The following is a 24129-nucleotide window of genomic DNA, read 5'->3' as shown; positions in this document are numbered from 1 at the left end:
ATGGAGAAAGCCAGCTGTATCATTTCTCACCTGTCGTTTTTTGTTGTGATCCCAAAGGAGCTGTTGAATGTGTGACAACACTGAAACGTCCCTTTCTCTGTGCACTTATTGCTGGCGCTGAGTCTCTTCTGCCATCTATAACATTAATAGCAGCTGCTATAGACATGTTTTGACAACTTTTGTTCGATAACAGCTAATTGAAGAAATGAAGGCAGAGGGAGAGAAAACTTCTGTTATTAACCACAGAATACTGGAAATTCCAGTCATGTACCTCCATAGTAGCTACCCTAACCTTTACTGTACCTGTGAGATAGTGACACAGTATCTAGAAACACAGAAAGTAATGGTAACACATTGATTTTATGCTTCAATTCAACCTCATGATAAAAATGACTGTAATATTCTTCTGGCTGACCATCACAAAGCCACAAAAGCCTAGCCTTCATTGTGTACTGATGTTTCTTGTAACACCAAGTATACTTGATGGAACGGACTAAAGGCTGGAGTCAAAATTTCAGCATCTTGAGCTTTTACATAAGAACCAGTCATTCTACAGTGTTTAAAACACTGTTCATGAAGGTATGAACACTTTGTCAGTGATTTGAATGGTACTAACTTTTTGACATTTGGTATAAGGCAAACACACTTTAATAACAGGAAGTAGGTGGCACAGGTTACCTTGCATGTTTCTAGAGACCTGGACTGCTTAAATACATTGTATTGTAGAGTATGTGAAATTAACAGAGAAACAATGACAGTTCTTATTTAGATGTTTTTGGCTCCAAAGGTAGCACAGCACGTGGATTCTTCACCGCATCTTATCTTGTTCAGAGGCCTTTACTTCAATTGCCATTTCCATTCTATGACGGAGTGAGCCTATAGCATGGGCAATAAATCCATTTCTTGTCACCTCCTCACAGGCTACTAAGCTTTGTGGGGAGCAAGACCAGTTATCTTACACTGTGTTGCACTTATGGCCATTTGGTTTTGATAGGATCAAGTTTTGGTGCAGGAGTAGGCCTTTTGAGAACAGTAATCTCGTTCTGCTCTGCAAATTATACCTGCGCCATCATTGATTTATGCACTATAGATTGTATCAGTTGCAAATATATTACTCCCTCAGAATAGAGATGGCAAATTAATGGGATCAAAACATTATATTACAAGTAGACTGGGCAGCATCAAACTTATCATCTGTGCAGTGAAGCATTCTTCCACACCATGGAAACAGATCACACTCAACTGTAAAAGACCCACATCACTACATCAATCTGACCAGTCTATATATCTCGGGTCAAAATGAACTGCTTGCAGCCTGTATCATGGAAAACCACGGAAAACACTATCTTCTCAACTGAGCACATCCTTCAAACTGACATAGAAGTTTAATTTGCTGCAACATCAGACTTTTGTTTCCAATCTCCACAAAGGTTGTCCTGCAACATATTGGAAGTATAGGCAGGAGATACAAGCAGACTGAAGTTTTGAATCCATCTAAAATGTGAGCTCAGAAGGCAATAATATTGTCCACTGACCAGCCAGACATCTGACATTAAGCTGAAATGTGTCAAGTGAAACTGCAGTTTCATCATGCTCTACATATGCATCCATATACAAACACTATCAGCCACCATATGGTACACGACAGGGTACTTAGTACCACTGCTAGTCATTTCCTTTTCTGTTACATTCACAAATGAAGTCAGGGAACAATGTCCATCTACATGCCTCTGTACGAGTCCTAATTTATGTGTATTGTCTTCATAGTACTTACACGAAATGTATGTCAGCGGCAGTAGAATGTTTCTGCAGTCAGTTGTAAATGCCAGTACTTTACATTTTCTCAATAGCATTCGGGGGGGGATCTTCCCTCAAGGGATTCCCATTGCATTGGAGTTCACAAAGTAGCTCCGCAATATTCACATGTTGACTGAACCTACCAGTAACAAATCCAGCAGCCTGCCTCTGAATTGCTATGATGTCTTCCTTTAATTTGACCTCAAACACTTGATCAGTATTCAAGAATGGATCAGGCAACTGTTCTATACGTGGTCTCCTTTATAGATGAGCTACACTTTTCTAATATTCTCCCAGGAAACTGAAGTCTGCCATTTGCCTTTCCTACTACCATATTTAAATGTTTGTTCCATTTCATATAACATTGCAAAATTACGTCCAGATATTTAATCAATGTGACTGTGTCAACCAGCACACAACTAATACTGCATTCAAACATTATAGGACTGTTTTTTCTACTCATTTGCATTAACTCACAAAGTTAGTTGGTTGCATGTTCCATTGATCAATCACACAGTACAGTAGCCGTTATGATGTGGAACATGTCAAGTGCAAAGGAAACACACATATATATATAAAATAGAAAGAAACTTCCACATGGGAAAAATATATTAAAAACAAAGATTCCCGCTTGGTAAGTCTTGGAATCTTTGTTATATATATATATATATAGGGTTAAGGATTAATATTTCTATTATTTACCCCATTCCCTTAAATGGCACAAAATGCATATACTATATTTATAGATTTATTTATTCCTATCCAAGAATTCATCTATGGTATAGAAGGAGTTGTCAAGGAGATATGATTTTAATTTATTTTTGAAGCTATTACTGCTGTCTGTCGGACGTTTTATTTCACATGGTAATTTGTCGAAAATATTTATAGCAGCATATTTTACCCCTTTCTGTGCCAAAGATAGGTTGAGTAAGGGATAGTGCAAGTCTTTCTTTTTTCTGGTATTATAATCATGAATGTCACTGTTGTTTTTAAATTGGTCCATGTTGTTGAGAACAAAATTTCATTAGTGACTAATGTTCTGTGAGGCTGTTGTAAGAATTCCCAATCTTTTAAAAAGATGCTTACAAGATGTGCGACTATGAACACCACACATTATTCTAACCACTTTATTTTGAGCAGTGAATACTTTTTGTCTGAATGTTGAGTTACCCCAAAATATTATTCCGTATGACATCAGAGAGTGAAAGTATGTTACCTTACTAATTTCTGTATCCTCAAAATTGGCAATTATTCTGATTGCAAAAGTTGCTGAACCTCGTTGCTTCAGAAGATCCAAAACATGAATTTTCCAATTAAGATTTTCCATCTATGCGTACACCCAAAATCTTAGTATGCTCTATCCTGTATACTGACTTCTGTTAATGTGTTATATTTATTGAAGCAACTGTACTTTTTGCAGCAGAAAATTGGATGTACTGTGTTTTTTCAAAGTTTAGAGCAAGTCTATTTGCAGAAAACCAATTAATGACTTTTCCAAAGACCTTATTTGTATCATTTTCAATTGGAGTTTCTTTTACCGGATTAATAATGATGCTTGTATCATCAGCAAACAGTGTCAATTCATCTTCTTGTTTCAGATAGGAAGGGAGGTTGTTCACACACACACACACATATATATATATAGGACAGAAGGGGACCCATGATTGAACCCTGTGAACACCTAATGTGATTTCGCCCCAATTTGATGAAGTGGGGTTATTTAAATCACTTGACCCATATAACAAAATGTTTTGCTTCCTGTTCTGTAGGTATGACTTAAACCACTCATATGCTATTCCATTTATACCATAGAACTCTAATTTCTGTAACATAATGTCATGGTTCACACAATCAAATGCTTTAGACAAGTCACAGAAAATTCCCATTGGTGACATTTTACTATTTAAAGACTCTATTATGTGGACAGTGAAATTGTATACTGCTGTCTCAGTGGAACAGCATTTTTGAAATCCAAACTGTGACTTACTAAGTACCCCATTACTGTTGAGATGGCTAACCATTCCCGAGTACATTGCTTTCTCAAAGATCTTTGAAAATGCTGTAAGCAAGGATACTTGGCGATAATTATTGACATCTGTGGTGTCCCCCTTTTTGTAGGGCGGCCTGACAATGGCATATTTTAACCTGTCTGGGAAAATACCTTGAGTTATTGATGCATTACATATGTGACTCAAAACATCAGCTGTAATTGCTCCACATTGTTTTAATATCTTATTAGAGATATCATCTACTCCAACAGAACATTTACATTTCAAAGATTTAATAATTTTACTTATTTCACAAGAGGTTGTTAGGTGAAACTTAGTCTGACTAAATTTTTTCAAAACAGATTCTTCCATGTACTGCCTGGCTTTTTCTTTCGAACTATTCTCACCAATTTTTTCTCCTACACTTAAGAAATGGTTGTTAAATACATTAGCTACTAGTGTACTTCTGGTTAGGATGGTCTCGTTCTCCTTAATAGTAATACTACCTACCCCAGTGGTTACTTTTCCTGTCTCCCTTCTAACAACATTCCATATTGATTTGATTTTATTGTCGGAGGTGTTAATTTGTTCTCTAACATACATATTTTTTTTATTTCCTTACAACCTTTCTCAGATGTTACAATAATTTTTATAGTGTAGAACTACTTCTGGATCTTCACTAGTTCTTGCTGTCTCATGAAGTTTTCTTTTTCTTTCTGAAGACACTTTAATACCTATAGTAATCCGAGGTTTCTTTGAAATGTGTGTGGTGTTACATTTACTAATTTTCTTTGGGGAAACAATGTTCAAAAAGGGATATAAATTTATCAAGAAATATGTTGCAATTATCATTAGCATTTGGCTCATTATTTACATCTCCCCAATTAACATTTCTCAAGCTTTCTTTGAAGTGCTCTACAGATACTGGGTTGGGCGACCTTACACTTTTACTTAATGGTTTTCGAACTGTACACCCTGTTAGGTTTTGTAAGTTAATCAGTTGTGCATCATGGTCTGACAATCCATTTACCACAGGGAAAGCATATGATTGTTTTACATCCTCTTTCTGTACAAATGTATTATCTATTAGTGTGCTACTGTCTTGAGCTATACACATAGGGAAATTGATCACTGATTTTAAGTTATATGTTGTTAATAACACTTCTAGTTCACTTTTCCTCTCAGAATTATTTAGAAAGTTTACACTGAAATCACCACAGCTAACTTTTTGTCTGACAGACTGCATAATAGGGAGTCAAACTTTTTTTTATGAATACTACATTATCTAGCCGAAGTTCACATGCACAAATCTCAAAGTGCTGATCAACACAAAATTTGCTTACTTCTACCGTTTTGCATTTATAGCCTTGTTTTATGTAAATGGCAACTCCTCCTTTATCCACACTAGATCTACAAGTGTAAGATACTAAATTATACCCACTTTTACTGACACTATCTATGCCCACAGTCACATGATGTTCAGCACATTTGTCACACATGGTTTGATAGACAAACTTAACACAAAAGCAGAGAATAAGTTGGCACAAGACCACAGTAGTTTCGTAACCTGTAGCCTACTAATTCGTAAATAAACACTAATGAAAACAAATTTTTAAATTTACTTCTGAAAGTTTTAACTACCTAGCTCTGTATGATCGACATGAATTAATTTGACTTTGAAGCGATAACTCTAGTCAAAAATGAAAATCTACACTCTCGCGAAATTTACGCCTAAAAAACTTAAACAAAACTAGCGACTACCGGCCTTTTACGAAATACTTACTTTTTTATCTAAATACGGTCAGAAAAGTGAAACCTTCAATAGATAGCCTAGAAAAGAAGTATATACACTAGTCTAAAATGTAATATTAACTAAATTAGCTCTTATTTCAATATTAATCACTTAACTTAGCGAGAGCTTCGTATACGCACGTCCGTCTAGCTCCAGAGATAATACTTGGCCAAATGCACTGCTTTCATTACTGGTCAGTCTTTCTATATACTAAATCTTAAATTTCCTAACGATGGCCTTTATTTCTGTGTCTTTTTGCACAAGCAATAAGTTAACAGTAAAAATAACTTGCTTCAATTCCTGTCAAGTGCTGCTTAGTAATAACAATGCACACTGTTCTATACCGAAAACCAGCTGAGCTCACTAACTTGAGAGAAAATAATGTTTCAGTGTCATATGAATAAAGTGAAGTAATGTTATGAATCTCACCTGTTGTATGTAGCACTTGTGCTTGAATTTTCTGACTCAGTAATTCTGTTTTTTTCTGTAGATCTTTCTTTGGTGTACTATGACGCTCTGCTGCGATGTCATGAAGAGGCTGAGGAGTATCGTACCCACTTCCTTCTGATACTTTGTTGTCACTTGTGTGTACTTCATCTGGCGTGGTGTTAAGACTATCAACTTTTGGTACAGGTGTTACAGATGGCCGGACAACAGGATAAGAGGCTGACTGTGCACCTGGTGCAGGAGTAGAATGTGGCACTTGTAGTACCCCTGCAGGATGAGATGTCATCGGATGGCAAGGTACACCAGGAGCTACCTAAAATAAAAACAAAAAATACAATGCTACTGGTAATGAAAGTAATGTTTATTCTAATGAAATTATTTGGGTAACTATTGCTATTAGACCGCCGCTCGTGGTCTTGCAGTCGCGTTCTTGCTTTCTGAGCAGGAGGTCCCGGGTTCAATTCCCAGTGGGGTCAGGGATTTTCACCTGCCCCGAGATGACTGGATGTTGTTGTGTCATCATCATCATCATCATCATCATCATCATCATCATCATTCATCCCCATTACAGTTGAAGGACAGCAATGGCAAACCACCTCCATTAGGACCTGGCCAAATACAGTGGTGCAGGTCTCTCGCATCGTTCCCCTATGCCCTGTCAAGAAGCATGGGACTTCATTTCCATTCCATTGCTATTAAAATTCACTCACTGAAATGATAAGCAGTTCTGTTGTGCTTCCTGCCTTTCAGTTTAAACACTGCAATAACATTACAGTTACCTATGGATATTAATTTTATATTTCAATTTTATAGTTAGATCACAAGATATCTTCAGTTTACCACCCAAGCGGTGTGCATGACATGAAATTTATTGTGTGTTTTATTGAGCTCCTGCTCTTTAAGCTAATTCTTTTTTAAATAGACATTTGGAGACTTATCTGCTGTTTTAAACTATAGGAAATGTGAAACAGTGGTCATGTAATACTTGTCTTTCTTGTTTCTCTACCTACAATCCAAAGGATGCTCTTCATGATCATTGTTAGAAGCCCATACAAATAAATTGGAATACAATACTTGACCACAGCCAATGATATACATGTGCCAACCTCCCTGAATTACGTTTCCACATTACTGATCTCAAATTTTTATGAGCATCAATTCTCAATGTTAACTGAAAAATAATAAGTCACAGAATTTGTTAATATGATGGTGTAAAAATGTGAATGTCAACAAAACTTATAATTAAAGAATCTTACTCAGACAGCAATGAACTGAAAGCTTCATAATCATCAAAGATGGAAGTGATTGGTGTATAATTGACTAAGTCCTGAGTTCACCAACAGTGGAGTCCAATACAGGTAAACAACAACGGTGACCTCATCCACAGTGGAGCCATATGATCCCTCCAAACCTTAGCCCCTTGTTACCAAGACACTGAGGAAGTCACCACTTCTCTGCAGGTTTCCATAGCCATGTTTCCAGCAATTCATTACTGTGGCTAGCTGCAGCACACCAACCCCAGGCAGCTGACAGCTGATCACATTTTGCTAATCACCTGATTCAGCCCACATCATTTGCTTGCTTTGCAATCCCATGTATCTACAGGCAAATAGCTTTTTTGATCAGGCCTCTCTCAGGTACTCCATAAAGATCAGAAACGGAGCAAGAAGTGAAAGTCCAATGTTGCCGCTGTTACTTCACTGCTGTACTGGGCTCTCTCCTTTCCACTATAGCTCTGTGAGTACGACAGGTCCGAAAATAGTGGTGCTGCCGTTCAAAAATAGTTCAAATGGCTCTAAGCACTACGGGACTAAACGTCTGAGGTCATCAGTCCCCTAGACTTAGAATTACTTAAACCTAACTAACCTATGGACATCACACACGTCCATGCCAGAGGCAGGATTCAAACCTGCAACCGTAGCAGCAGCACGGTTTTGGACTGAAGCGCCTAGAACCGCTCGGCCACAACGGCAGGCATGCTGCAGTTGCTTCCTACTCATGAACTTGTTCCCTTACTAAAGTGTGCAGTAGTGTCATCAGTGGCAAGTTTTGATTAACATCTACACTTCTCTTGTTACAGTGTCGAAATTTGTGACCTCTGCCAAAGCTCAGCACAGTTTACACAGATTAATGTCACTAATATGCTAACGTAGTTGTACCTGTGATGGTATCCCGAAACAGTGTTTTATTAAACATGCAACAGTGAAGATGATAGGCCAATAGCTTATCAAAAAGCTCTGCCACAGCACAAAAAGAAATGTCTAATTTCTTCACCTATGTTATTGAAAAGCCACACAACTTCCACATCATCGACGGCCATTAAAAAATTACATTATTCCATTGAAAAATTCTGTATTCACTCTGATATTGCTGTAGTTAGTGAAGTATAGTATGTTAAAAGCACACTACTTGTGAGATCTCAGACCAATCAGTACGGTTCATGCCTCAGGTTTCTAAAAGATAGCTAATTTAGTTATCTGTAGCAGCTGAAGCGGGTTGTGAAATTGATGTGAAGGCTACACAACCTCATACAACTATTCTTAAGAATGGAGTGAAGTCTACTGCAGATGCTCTTAAAAAAGTGCTGGCTCCACATGTTACTCCTGCTATTACCAATTAAAAAAGCTTCTTCCCCAACTGATATGTGGATGGATGATGCATGTAAAATAACCTACACTACAGTGACTGTATCCACTGTTAGTGAAATAGAGCAGACACTGAACGAGCTTATCATGTTACTCATTGCTGGTAATAATCTAGAACAAGCCAACTATCGAACCCTATACATGGTACTTCTCTGGCGGTGAAAACTTCTGGCTGATCACTTGAGCCCTGTATTAGATAATGATGGCATGATAATACTTAAATTACAATGCAGAAGTTACATGGACGGTTGAAATGATAGGATTAACTGCACTTGTAGCACAATATCTCTAAATGTTGCTGAATGGGAAGTGCACAACTGTATACCCCTGTTATTCTATGACTCAGTAACATGATTATAAGTGAATATTACTACAAATTATGATTCCATTCTCTCCAGTTATTTGTGGTTCACACATAACTACATCCGGGCCATCAAACAGCCACATCCATTGAAATTCCAGAGGTACACAAGAAATGTGGACCACGTCAACGAACACCGCGGGTACTGTTTTGCAGAGACGAAAACTGATACTCTTGGCTGGTGGAAAGAACATGAAAAAACAGTACCTTCTGTGGCATGTGAAGCTACAAGCTTAACATGTCTGGGGCATAATGTTGTGAATGCCATTTTCCTGGTTCACAGTAACAATTATCTGTTAAATACTTTTGACTTAGATCAATTTATGTTGATACTGTTCACAACTTAAATTAATATAATATAATGATATAATGTTATTTGCATTTAATGATCCTTTGAAACAATCTCCTAGAAATGCCTAGGTGGCGAACCATTGTCTCTCAAGAGTGTCTTGAACTTTCGATAATAAACAACAAAAAGTTGTCACATTACTTGTAAATGTTGTTAAATGACACCAGGCTTGTTTTAACAAACACAGCTAGGAACAAGCATTTAAAGTAATCTCTATGATCGGGCAAGATAGAATTCTATGTACAACACGAATGGAATGAGACTGCTAATATATACTAAGAAGTCATGTGCATCAGTTTGTGTACTACTTTTGGCATGGTAACTGACCTTTATAGACTAATAGCAAACTGAGCAAGGTGGCACAGTAGTTAGCGTACTGGACTCTTATTCGGGAAGATGGCGCTTCAAACCCACATCCAGCTGTCCTGATTTAGGTTTTCTGCAATTTCCCTAAAGTAAGTGCTGTGGTGGTTCCTGTGAAAGGTCACAGCTGACTTCCTTCCTTAATCCGACGGTACCGATGATCTTACTGGTTGGTCCCCACCCCGAATCAACCAACAAACCAGCTAATTGCAAGCTGCCTAGTATATCATTCAGTTTTGTAATTTTTTGAAGACTGATGTAAATTTATTTTTATATTTAAACACTATGCACCAAACAAACCTCATCACTGTGTCCTGATTTCTTGTACTGTTGTCACAAACTCTACAACTTGTCGTAAGTATGTGCATGTCAATCTAGCAGTTAGACTTTCTCTGAATGCACAGCATATATTAAAATAAATTTACAGTGATCTTTAAAACAGTTTTGTTGAAGAAAAAAAAACACACACACAGTGTATACATACATACATACATACATACATATACATACATATGAGTACGCATAAATCCATATCCATACGTATTATAAAAATCTATGTACATACATATATTACACATCTCCTAAACCACTCGACCAATTTCAACCCAACTTGGTACATTGCTGATGGGGTAAAAACTACCTACTTATCAAAGAGGTATGGGTGTAAAAGAAGTGTAGTCTACAACACTCAAATACCTATATTTTATTCATCCAGTATATTAGAATGACCATACTTAGTGACTTGCAACAAACTTTACGCATAATATCAAACCTTCATAAAACTTTTACTTGATGAAAACCCCCACAAAATGTTGAAAGGAATAAAGTTTATTGCTTAGTGCATCTTGTCTGTTCCTGCAGTAAAATTGCAGTATGAAGCATAACATTTTAATTTATTACTTCTTTACTGCTAACTATATTTACATCATATCTACCTACGAAAATATGTAATTGTACAACATATAGGTCAGAAGATATAACATCAAACAATGAGCTGTGTCAAAACAAATCTGCAGGGCGAAATTCACAGGAGATAAGATTAACTGTGTGTGCAAATACGCGTAAAATATATTAAATACGTGTGAAATATAGGTTACATGTGTCTATGCAGGCAAAGACATGGATAAACATCTCCTCCTACACCTGTGGATTGATTTCAACCAAACTTTGTACACATACTACTTACAATCGAGGGGGTGGGGGGGTGGGGTGGGGAATTACAGTGGGTGTAATAACCAGCAACTTTCAATTGGGATTGGGGTGATTATGTGGCGAGAGAAGGACGTAGGAGGAGTTGGACAGACAGAGTGTGAAGAAGAGAAGATGGACCAGATAGAGGGAGGAGGAGATGGACAGAAAGGGAAAAGGAGGAGACGGATGGAAATGGAAGAGGAGATGGACAGAGAGGGAGGTGGGAGTAAGAGATGGACACATAAGCAGGCAACTCTGGGTACTGATCTGGTGTGTGTGTGTGTGTGTGGGGGGGGGGGGGGGGGGGGCACGTACATATATACATCTACGTATGTAAGTACAAACAGAATAATATTCACTGCTAGCTATTACAGTATTAGTGAACAACTAGTGACCCATCCGGGATTCACAAAAATACTGAAAATCTCATCGAAATCTCCACATTAGTTGCTGGGATCACCCCTCACACACAGACAGAAGAACATTAATTTAGACTCTGTATAGATAATTGTCATTCTCAACCACTGTGTGTATAGGCAATGCCACGAGTCCTCAGTTACACTCACAAATTCATGTACTTGCTCTCCTTTCTATGCCGGTAGTCTCCACTGGAACCTGACAAGGTTCAAGAGACATGTTTATAGTTATTAACAGGCAGTGCAGAGACTGGCCAATCAAGTCTTCACGCATATGGAAATGGCAAATACGATGACATTATATGACCTACTGGCAAGCTGAAAGTGTGTATACAGAGCTCATTTCTGATCACTAGTGCTCTGTATCACACTATCATCACAATTATGTTCTCTTCCACACCACCTACAGAGATGATGATGCATATACCTTCCACATAGCCACTGCAAACAGGTCATGACCTCACTTACAACCACTGCTGTTCCTGATATGAAATATCATGCCATATCTCCCTTTCTACACCTACCTACCTACCAACCAGTTCTCAAGTCCCTTGGAGATGAAGAACTATTTAGTAGGGTTTCAAACTAACACACTGTGACAAGGGTATGTTTATGTTTCTTTGCATTTTTATTGTTTGTGTGTTGTGGATAAAACAGTGACTGAATACAAACACAGAACACTGTTCAACAAGATGATGACAAGGGAAAGGTTTAAATTTTACACTGGCACCCAAGCATTTACCTGTTGTTGATTTTATAAGTTCTGTTGAACAAGTTATTTTTAAACTACCTCTGATTATGCAGAGATGGTTAGAAGGGAAGCGTGTTGTGTGTTGACTGTGGTACATTCACCCAAGAGTAACACAACAGCTGCTGAGAGGGCTGCTTTACACTCAATTGGAGTGGTTTTGTATATCATTATTTTACCTACAAATAAGGGCAGTGCTACACTGTTGTTTAACAATCTAAACATACATCTACATGGCTACCCTGCAAATCACACTTAAGTGCCTGACAGAGTGTTCATCCAACCACCTTCACAATAATTCTTTGTTAGTCTTCTCTTGAACAGCGTGTGGAAAAAAACTAACAACTATATATTTCTGTGATTTTTCGTTACTTAATTGTGATGATCGTTTCTCCCTATATAAGCTGGCGCCAACAAAATATTTTCACATTCAGAGGAGAAAGTTGGTGATTGAAATTTTGTGATCAGATTCTGCCAGAACAAGAAACTCGCTTTGTTTTAACACTGTCCACCCCAAATCCTGTATCATGTCTGTGACATTTTCTCCTCTATTTTTCAGTAATACAAAATACGCTGCACTTCTCTGAACTTTCTCGAGGTACTCCCTTAATCCTATTTGGCAAGGATCCTAACAGCATGACAGTACTCCAGAAGAAAATTTTCAAAAATAGAATGTCTACAACAGATTACACAACAAACACAAGGGTACGTGAACTATGTTGACACACATTTACAGCTATCATTGGATGAGGAGTTACAGCAGTATGTGGTTGTTATAAATTCTGTTAGTTATGTTAGTAACTCCATCTCTCATTCAGGGTAGCAAGTGCCCTTGACAACATTCCAGCAATATCTACAACAGATTACAGGGCAAATATTAGGGTATGTGAACTATGTAGACAATATAATCATTACAAGATGGTCAAATGAACATTTTGTGGAATGCCTCACTTTTTGTCTTCAAATGATAGAAAACCTGCAAATTCCTTTATAGACCCAATTTCAATACACAGAGAAGGAGTTCTATTTATATGGCCTCATGTATGTGCTGGGGTACACAGAAGTTGAAGTAATAATTGCTGCGAGCACGATGCCTTGTCATTTTTCAGCAGGGAAGCCACTAGTCGATGCTACGGACATGTTACAGTGTGTTACAGGGATGCTACTACCCTCTAGAAATCAGACACTTCACAGAATCTAATCACATTCACATCAGAGACACTGAAATAAAATCACATTCACATCAGAGACACTGAAATAAAACCACCTTACACTGATCGCAGATAGTACAGAAGGCATTGAATATTATAAGTGGAATGAAGAAATTTCACCATTATCTGTACAGCATGAAATATCAACAGATTACAAGCGACGAACTCTTGTTAGAATAAATGCCTTTCTGTGCTAAAATGACTAACAAACATCACAGCAGCATCAGAGATGGTCATTACTACTTCACAACTATCACAACCATCTCCATTATTGACAGACACTATGACAAGTGAATGGTTACGCACTATCGGAATTGTTAATGAGTTTTCAAAACCTCCTTAGCTATGTTATTTCAAGTAGATACAATTAGCACGATAATATTCCACCAAGGGTTCCCAGTGTATACATTTAGAATTTCTTGGGAAATGGATTGGGACCCATCCATGAAGTAGGTCTCTAAGTAAATTCACAGAGGTTGGTAGAACAAAAATAGGGATAGCCTCACCAGTTCCCACACTTTTTAACACGACTCTCCAATTAATTACAAAAAGAGGCATAATTCCTTAGTAGTCTGAGACTTAACTCAGGTGGTCATTGCTACAGCAACAACAGATACTCTAATAGCATTATCGCGGGTATTGGGGCATTGCCCAAAAAAATTATCTAGACTGTCACTATTGTTACGGACCACGAATAGACACTTCCACAGAACAAAAAAATTACCAGTGTAAACCCCCCACTTCCAAATTGTGTACTACATTTGTTAGATGGTGATTCTCTGCCATTAGATGGTCTGCAAATGTTGGGTGAGGGCTGTTACTTTTTAATGTCCTTAGATGTTCTGTGTATCCAGTCCTGAAATTCCTGCATGTCTGGCCCACATGTACAGATTGTCAGCAATTGCAGTTTAATTGGTAAATACCAGATCAACTATATATGGCAGTGTTAGTGGTGTGTATGCCCGGTTTGTTCTGTATTGTGTTGGGCATTCTATATGCTATGTTGACTCCCTGTCTTTCTAGTATCTTTCCTACCTTGTGTGTTATTATAATACAATGACATTTGAAATTCAAATGTCATTGTATTATAATAATTTTCAGACTGGAAAATAAATATATTCCAATGATGATAGCACCAGCCATATCCACACACCAGAAAAAAGTAGCTATTCTTACCCTTGCACCTTCCAGCTGGTCTATTGACTATACTGCAAAGGAATATATGGTAAAGCAATCTAGGAAAATAAAAGCAACCCAAGGACTGCTTCCACAGCTTCAGCAGGCTCAGGGTAAGCAACTGAGTTCAGAAGTAAAGGTGCTAGTGTCGGTGTTTATGAAAATAATGACTACAGCCAAATAATGCCTGGAAAAAAAGACTATGTAATGGTGCAAATGGGAAATGTACGTGTACAGATACAACATATCAGAACTGTGTGTAGAATTCAAGGAAAAGTATCCAAATTCCAAAGTACGTTTATCATCTTTTTTCAATCTTTGGGCAAAATGGGTTGTTCCTGTAAGTGCAAGAGGCACACGCAATGTTTGTGTATGTGAGAGCCATCAAAATGCTAAGCTGATGTTTGCTGCTATAAAGGATTCTGGTCTGGATTATAAAGGTGCAATGAGGCTGCTAGTGTGTGACATCAGTTCCTACCAGTGCACGATACACAGGTGTGAAAAGTGTCCTGGTAAGGCAAATCTTGCAGAACACATGAATAACAAACTGTATGGTGAACTCCTTATGGATGACAAACTTATTTCTTATAAACAATGACACACATGGGCTACACAAGTCTTGAAACAAAGCAAAGTACAGTGGAAGATTTTGTTGAAATGTGTTGTCAAGAAACAGACAAACTGACCCCACACAGCTTCACAGCAACAGCACAATCGGCTTATCACCAGTTTTGTAAGGATAATTTGAAACAAGATGAAATCATAGTAATACTAGACTTTCCTGAAAATTATGCATTTATAGTTCAAGATGCTGTCCAAGGATATCATTGGGACAACAGTCAAGCAACTCTCCAGCCATTTGTGATTTACTATCGAGGTGAATCAGGTGATGTGTGCGTCATGAACCTGTGCGTTTTTAGTGACTGTTTAATTCATGATGCCATTGCAGTTCATGCCCGCATTCGCACTGCCATGGCATATGTGAAAACAAGCTGCTTCACATACATTTTGCGAAATACTTCAGTGATGAGGCAGCTACTCAGTACGAAAACTGTAAAAATCTCAAAAATTTATGCACGCATTACCATGATTTTCGGATTCACGCAGAATGGAATTTTTTCAAGTCATGGTAAAAATGTATGTGATGGTATTGGTGCTACCATTAAGCACATGGCATCAGGAGCTAGTCTGCAGTACCCTGCAGGAGGTCACATTCTAACACCTCTTCAATTATTTACCTGGGTACAGAAAAATATCTCTCTCATACCATCATTCTATGTTTCGAAAGATGAGATGAAATCAGTTGAAGAGTTGCTAAAAAGCAGACTAGAACACGTTAAAACTGTTGCAGGCACAAGGAGCCATCATCACTTCTCTCCAGTGGACTCTGACAATGTGCAGATGAGCAGACTGTCTGGTTATAACTATAGGTTCATGCACAACATGTGTCTTCACAGTGTGTCTGACTCAGGATTCAGAAGCAAAAGCAGCAACATACAACCAGGTTGCTATGTTATTGCTGTTTATGATGACTAATGGTACTTAGGATGTGTTGCAGAGTGCTGTGAAGCAGAAGGTGATGTATTTGAGAACTTCGTGGCACCATCAGGACCAGCAAGATCATTTCATTGGCCACATTTGGCAGACAGGTGCTGGATTCCTTTTGAACATATTCTTATGACAGTTCCAGTTCCTATCATAGTGTCAGGAAGACAGTACAATTTGCCACTCAATGTACATAGTACAGTAGCTAAAGTGTGGGAGAACTTCTGTTCGAAGCACAATTGACTGGTTTTTAGCAGTTAAGTTGCAGTAAACATTAATGATAGGTTGTGTTAATCTGTCTATATGTTGTTGCTTAGTGATTAAACAATTGTGGGAGAGGATAAGAAGAGGCAGAACAGTTTACAATACGTTTTTACAAAATTGTGTAGTGGAACAATGACCACATCACCAAATACACCTGTCAACTTCCATTGTACACAAATGTCTTGCAATAACATGGTGAAATTTTGACATATACATCATTATGGTCTACTTATGCAGTGTGTGAAATTTGGCTTGGATACCACTTGTCCCTTTTGTGCTACCACACTTTGAAAATCAATGTTTTTCATGTAATTTTTCAATTTTTTGTATTTTCGTGTGCATGTAACTCAGTTTTTGTGACTGAAATGGGCATAATGAGTTCTGTGTGTGTTTAGGCCACATTGAACTTACCACAAAAAAATTTACGCCTTTTTTGAGTGAATTATATTTGGCATAGAAGGCACCTACAATATGTACCTTTTAACGTATTACAATTTTTTAATCACATTTTGGAATTTTTTATTTTCCCTCAGAAATATGTTGTTGGTGTTTTGATTCATGGAGTGTGTTCTCTAAATGGATGTTACTGGGTTGTAAAAATTTCACTGGACTGTGTGGAATAGTTCCAAAGACCTGAAGTTGGGTCTGAAGATAGATTGCCAGATGCGGTCGTTGCAATTTCCGGGTCACGCCACGTTCTTTCACAAGTCATAATTCTGGAACTAACTGTCAGGGGAAACTAATACATTGTACATGAGTGTTCCACACATGGTAGAATTAGTGAACTGAATTTCAGTCAAAACTGAAACTATGAGCTGGAGCCCCTGGTTGAACTGACATGGAATGACCCCACAGGGTTCTGCTCAGGGTCCATGGCTTTTCTTCATCTATATAAATAATCTGCCACTACACATAACAGATCATTCACAAATTTTTCTTTTTGCAGATGACAAGTGTTAATGTGAAAGATGTAGAAAGTAACGTAAATCATAAAGGTAATAAAGTAATCACTAACATTTATTCAGGCAGATGTGCAGCCTCAGTTTATGAACTTCATGTTGACCATTGTTCAGGTGCCTCAGTATTCTACCTCTGCCACCATTGCATATACATTCCAATCGGGGAATTTGTTGTTAACAATACTGATTCATTAAAAAAAACTGCAACAGCCATTCAAGATAGAAAAACAATACACACTTCTTTAACACTTCCTTAGCAATGTACAGAAAGAACTGTGCTATTTAGTATCTTCCATTTTTCAATAGGCTTTCAGCAGAACTAAGGCAAAGAAAATGAGAAACCCCAAGCATTCAAATCCCAGTTGTGTTTCTTTACTTCAGACCATTAAGGGAACACAAAGAATCAGACTTCCTGGCAGATTGGGACCTTTGCCTTTCATACGCCTTTTAATCTGCCAGGAAGTACCAGAAGTTCCATATCAGTTCACACTCTGTTGCAGAGTGAAAATCTCAATCTGGAAACATTCCCCAGGCTGTGGCTAAGTGATGTCTCTGCAATATCTTTTCTTCCAGAAGTACTAGTCTTGCAAGGTTCACAGCAGAGATTCTGTGAAGTTAAAAAGGTAGGAGATGAGGTACTTGTGGAAATGAAGCTGTGAGGACATGTCATGTCGTGCTTGGATAGCTCAGATGGTAGAGCACTTGCTTGAAAAAGGCTAACGTGCTGAGTTCGAGTCTTGGTCTGGCACACAGTTTTAATCTGCCAGGAAGTTTCATATCAGCGCACACTCCGCTGCAGAGTGAAAATCTCATTCCAGAAACAATCAGGTACTTCTAGAGGCAGTGTCTACTGTCTTGAACTGTTGTATGTTGAATAAAATATATATGTCCATTTGTAAGCCCTCTGAGTAAAATTTGTGACATTACAAAATGAACAAAATGTAGTAACAGGTAATTTTCACAAACAACATCTATCAAGCCCAAGATGTAATTAGTTCTGTGCAAAAATGAGCAAACAATAACATCAGAACTTGGGATCTTAATGAGTTCGGCATGACAACACAAAAGGGCAAAGATTTGAATGTTTTAATGTGTCACCTATTACTTAAGTTCTAGAATGTGGTAACTGCAAATGTATTACTATTGCTTTACCCCCCCCCCCCTTTCTCATATTCAAAAAATTATGAAACAGGATCAAGTGCCATAAAATCATTCTTGTCTATCATTCAGAGCTTAATTACTGGTTTCTTTCAGTATAATATTCTTAAATCTCAACTTCCACATTACAGTTTTATGCCACATCCCCACTATTTCCCAGCCCCCTTCATCTTCTTCATCCTCCTCCTCCTCCTCCTCCACCACCACCACCACCACCACCACCACCACCACCACCACCACCACCACCACCACCACCACCACGACACGTCTAAACTGTATTGTTCCCTCTCCTCACCCACATTTATTTCAGACTGCTATCCCTTGTCTCTTTTATGCTATTCGGCCTGTGAGCATTAGTACGTTGTGTATCACGTCCTTCATATACATGGTCCAGTCACATTAATCTGACCACGTGCCGAAAGCCTAAATAACCACCTTTTGCAGCATGGACAACAGCAAGATGTGCAGGAAAAATGCCACAGAGGTTCTAGAAGGTACCGACAGGGATGTGGAGCCATGCCAACTCCAGTGCAGTGGCAAGCTGCATTAGTTTTCCTGGTTGAGGATCCATGGCACCAACAGCCCAATTGAGATGGTCCCACAGATTCTTGATTGTGGTGCAAATCCAGGGAGTTTGGTGGCCAGTAGAGTACAGTGAACTTAGCCTTGTGCTCTTCAAACCACACCCATTCACTGCAAGCTGTGTGACATGTTACATTGTCCAACCAGCAGATGTCACTGCGCTCAGAAAAAATGAACTGAATGTTGTGGTGGGCAAGGTCCTCCAGGATAGAAGATTACTGATAGATATGTACTTGTGTTGATCCATTGTGCCTCCCAGAATGACAAGGGAAAGCAACAGAAACTTTCCCCAGACCATAACATTCCCTGCTCTGACTTGGACCCTTTGCTTTCAGGCACTTCACACACCAACAGTCATCCGTCAGATGGAGCACAAAATTTGATGCCTCTGAAAAGGACACCTGTTACTTCTCTGAGGATACCCAGTTGTAGTTTTGGCATGCAAATTCCAGTCGTCGCTGCCAATGATCGGCAGTTAGCGTGGGTGCATGAACCAGGCACTTGCTGCAGAGGCCCATCTGCAGCAACATTTGCTGAATGATTGTTGAGAAGACACACTTGGTAGACCCTCTTGCAAATCAACTCCCCCCATACACAACTACACAGCCATCATTCAGCCCTGTCATCTATGGCCCGTGGTGCACCACAGTTACCGCGGCATCAATTTTGGATAGCACCATTTAGCCATGCACAGTATAGTTTAACCATGGTGGCCTACAAACAGTTTACAAAATCAGTAGTTTCGGAAATGCTTCCATCCTTGGCCCAAAAGCCAATGAACACGGTCTTTTGGACATCAGATGAATCACTCCATCTCTGCATTACGACCAGGCTGCACTGTTTTCCATATCCCCCCGGCACACTTTATATAACCTTCACTGCTAGTGCTGCCACCTACTGTATATAAGTGGTTATTGCACATTGACAATGAACATAGATTGTGGTCACATTAATGCAACTGGACCGTGTATATACCTTACCTTATTTACCCAGAATTTTCCTTCACACACGAAGCAAAAAGTGACTAGTGGAAATTTTCATTTTTGTGAAAAATAGCTGTGTGATATCTTACTCCACATAATAATTTCATAATTTATATGACACTTTGTTACAGTGTGCTGTCCAGTGCTTAAAGTTCTTTATTTTCTTTTTAACACGGCAACACAGTTTATGTCAGAAGGTCCATTTTAGGTTCACAGTACATTTCTGTTCTATTTGAATTAATTATGAGTGTAAGAATAAGGAAATAGATAATATACATATACATTATCATCAATCTTCATCTTAACAACTGGGACTGTCCTCTGAATTTGATTGAAAATTTAAAAAATTAAAATGTTCACAATTTAGCATAATGACTTATGAATAACCATACTGGCAGTTCCACTGAATAATTATATCATATCACAAGCCCAACCACATTATATTTCTGTTAATAAATACAACTAGACAAGTTCTTTGCACATTCACCCCATCTTACTGTAGACTATAATGAAACAGCTTTCATATTACTATGGGGAAACTAATGGATATGTGACAGATAAAGATCCACTAAACTGGAAAAACATCTAGAAATATACCAGTATATCATAAAGCTATATCACATTTCTTCAGCCAACAACCTGAGTCAAACGAGGTGCTTCACTACATACGTTGACCTTTATCTGTTATACATGTGGATTAGGTTCCTTGTATTGACATAAAATCTGTTTCACTACACATTACAAGAAGATGGCACAAATGTGCCAAAACCAGTTTAGGCATGTGTGTTAATGGAAATGTGGTGGGTCTGAAACTGTGACATGATAATTATTCACAATAAATATTAGTGTAATACATGTAATGTAGCACATACCTGACTACACGTAGGTGTTTGAGAAATAAATTGACTAGATAGATCCCTACGTGGACCGGAGTGTATTTTTGCCAGCTCCTGAAATAAATGCAGGTTTGTTTCAGAAATTTTGGACAATAGTCATTGATGTCTATAAGCAAATGAATTTTTCTTTTACTTTCAGAACTGTAACAAAATTTGTGTCTAAGTAATCTTCAAACTGTGACAAATACTTATTCAGGAATGAAATGTATAAAGAAACAGCGAATTCTTTTTAAATACTTTAAAAAAACAAATTTGGTAGAATAAAAACAATGGTAGGAGTAAAGGTAACAAATCGCCAAATAGAGCTTTTTGATACGTGCACAATGAGTACCATGTCATAATACCACTGAGTGGTGAGTGTACAGTGTCCAAAGCTTTAGATGTCAGTATTTTCATGCAACATCATGCCTCCCCAAACTGTAACACCAAGACCACCAAAACAATCATTTTCGACAATGCTGGATGTACCCTCATACGGCGAGAGGTAGGAACATGTAATACACACAATAACATTGTCGAACATGATCACTTTGGTGGTCCAAATGTTGCAGTGGGAGGCGGCCTAATGTGCATCTTTGAATACGTTTTTGTGTGCATCTTCTCATAGGTGCATTTGGTCCCGACTTCATTTTTATGGATGACGATGGACGACTGCATCAAACTGCACAGATCGAGCATCTCTTGGAACTAAAGGATATTTGGTGAATGGACTGGTCTGCTCATTGCAACCCAATTTAAATCCCATCGAGCACATGTAGGATGCACTGAGGAGATGTACTGCAGCATGTCCACAAGTACCAACAGCCATACAGCAGTAGTCAATCGCACTGGTGGAGGAATGAAATGTGCTACCACAAGAACTTCTCACCACGCTTGTAGTCAGCATGGGAGCACACTGCAGAGCATACACTGCCGTCCATGGTGACCACACACACTATTAAGAAACATATAATGTTGTCTATAATGCCAAGGAGACCATAATGAATTGTGGTGACTTCAGTTTAACTATTGTCTTTGAATAAAAAGCATCTTTCCTGTTCATGTCATTGAATATTTCTTTCCGTTATCTTCTGTACAATACTGTTAGAAGGTCTGTGTATTTATGTCTCAGTTTCATTGAGTTGTGTTACTTGGCAGTGACATGTCAGGTGAAAGTTATTTTCATTATCAAGTTTTGCACCTTAGTGTACTTCGACTCAATTTAAATTACAAAATTATTTACATTCCAAGGGTCAGACTTTCGCATGACTATATCTAAAGGAAATCTTTCTAAAAGGTAGTTATGAGAACTTGTAAGAAACAAAGCTAGCATTGTCAGTTTCAGCAATCTGATCACTTACAGTCAACTAACAGCTAATTTTAGAGAATATGGCTACTTCAAAACTTTGTCTAATGATTTATTAATCAATTACCTGCACGATCCTTGTAATAATTTTACTTTGTGAACAGTAACCTATTTTTATATATTTTAATGTACCTGTTGTAAATCATGGAGGTCAATTGCTGCAGGTCGTGGACGATGATGTCGTATGAGTTCTTCACGAGTAACAGTCTGGCTAGGTGACATTACTCCACTACTGTTTGTGCCACTACTGTCTACATGTACTGCTGTAGGTACCTAAATATTAAAGTTTAATTCAGTAACTGTAAGTGTATAAGGTTACATAGATAATGAGGATTACAGCAAGTATATTATGCAGGGAAGAAAAAGTTCTAAAACATGCAATGTAAGTGGTGTTTTCCACCTTGTGTTTTCTGAACAAATGATCCAGACAAAAAAACATGGTAACATCAAGCAAAACATAAAAGGCGTACAGAATTAAGATGGCTGGAGGAGAAAGGTGGTGGCAGCACGAGAGGGTAATATGAGAATGGGGGGGGGGGGGGGGGGGGCTAAGATTTAAGAAGTGAGGAAATGGCAGAGGAAGAGAGTGAGGGAAGAGGATTTCCATAAGGCACAGTAAGAGCCAGTGTAGAGGATCAACAGAAGAGGTCTGAGTGATTGTGTTAAGAAGGGGGTCCCACGAGAGCGGTTGAGGGTTGAACGAATAGGGGCTTAAGGGATAAGACAGTTAAAGGAGTCAGGAGGGGTGAAAATATAAGAGGGGAATCTGAGATGGGAGGGGGGGGGCAGAGGGGGGGGGGAGGTCACTGGGGTTAATAGGGTAGTGGTGAGGGGAGGGGGAGGAAAAGGTAGTTGGAAGGGTGGGCAGTGAACTGACATAAATTGAAGATGGGGGAGAGGAGGGAGGGCGCAGGATGTAAAATAAATTTTAGTAGTTTCCCTTAAGCAAGATATGAAAAAGGGCATTAGCACTCTGGATATAACAACAATCATTGTTATATGAGGAAAAACATGACTTTTGAAATATATCCTTACATGTGCCCCATATGAAGTTGTTGCTTCAGTGTGCAACACTGACAATGGATGTAATACAGCTGGTTGTTCTTGTTCACTTGCAGGAAGACTAACATCACTTGAGGCGACGCCTCGTGCTTGAGAAGCTGCTCCAGTAGCGAATCCAATTTGAGGAGAAAGTGGACCCTGTGCAGAAATGTGAGCTATGTACAAAAATTTTATTCTTTCACTAAACATGCATGCAAGCGCGCGCAGACACACACACACACACACACACACACACACACACACACACACACACACACACACACCATGCTCATTATGCACTGCTATTTCAGTATTTTCTATAGCTAGTAGCAGAAATCGAGACGCACAGGGCCTGAAAATGCTACGTAATATAAGAGAAAACGACATAAATAATAATTAACCATACATGAAATTAGGTACGTGTACAAACAACACATTATACTTCCACAACCATGCCAACCTCCTGCAGGGTGCCAGAGCAAACTAACAGATAAGCAAGGTCACAACGTAAGAAAAGAACATTCTATGTTAGTACATTCACAGGAAAATTAGATGATGAAAGGTGGAAGGAAACATACAATTACAACCCCCCTAAAAGACCACACTCAAGCACACAAAACAACAGCACATAGCTCTATAGTAATTCAAGATTGATTACAAAATATGTGCTGCATTTGGAACTATTCTGACAGACTACATTCTGACACGAAATATATTATTTCCTGAAAATCATGAGCTTTGGAAGCAATGTTTTTACATTCGTGCAAAACTGTAGTGTGTGCATCTGATCACATGATAATACTGAATCAGAGCTAATATATTCCTAGTGACTAAACATTGTTGGATGGAGACACTCCAGTTGCACAATGCCG

General features: G+C 38.5%; 1 protein-coding gene across 3 annotated transcripts in view; it reads right to left on the bottom strand.

Moving 5' to 3' along the window:
• Positions 1–24129, bottom strand: part of LOC126297516 (uncharacterized) — a 323790-nt gene that overhangs the window by 71843 nt on the left and 227818 nt on the right. For all 3 annotated transcript variants that reach the window (XM_049988402.1, XM_049988404.1, XM_049988403.1), the window contains 5 exons: positions 23252–23416; positions 22349–22489; positions 20848–20925; positions 6007–6337; positions 31–135 (listed from right to left, as the gene is read on the bottom strand). In XM_049988402.1, the coding sequence (XP_049844359.1) occupies positions 31–135; positions 6007–6337; positions 20848–20925; positions 22349–22489; positions 23252–23416 (820 nt within the window). The remainder of the gene's footprint in view (positions 1–30; positions 136–6006; positions 6338–20847; positions 20926–22348; positions 22490–23251; positions 23417–24129) is intronic.

This window comes from Schistocerca gregaria, chromosome X, assembly GCF_023897955.1.
Source record: "Schistocerca gregaria isolate iqSchGreg1 chromosome X, iqSchGreg1.2, whole genome shotgun sequence".
Classification (NCBI taxonomy): Eukaryota; Metazoa; Arthropoda; class Insecta; order Orthoptera; family Acrididae; genus Schistocerca; species Schistocerca gregaria.
The sequence above is the reverse complement of the archived record's forward strand: the minus strand, read 5'-3'. Positions and strand labels throughout refer to the sequence as shown.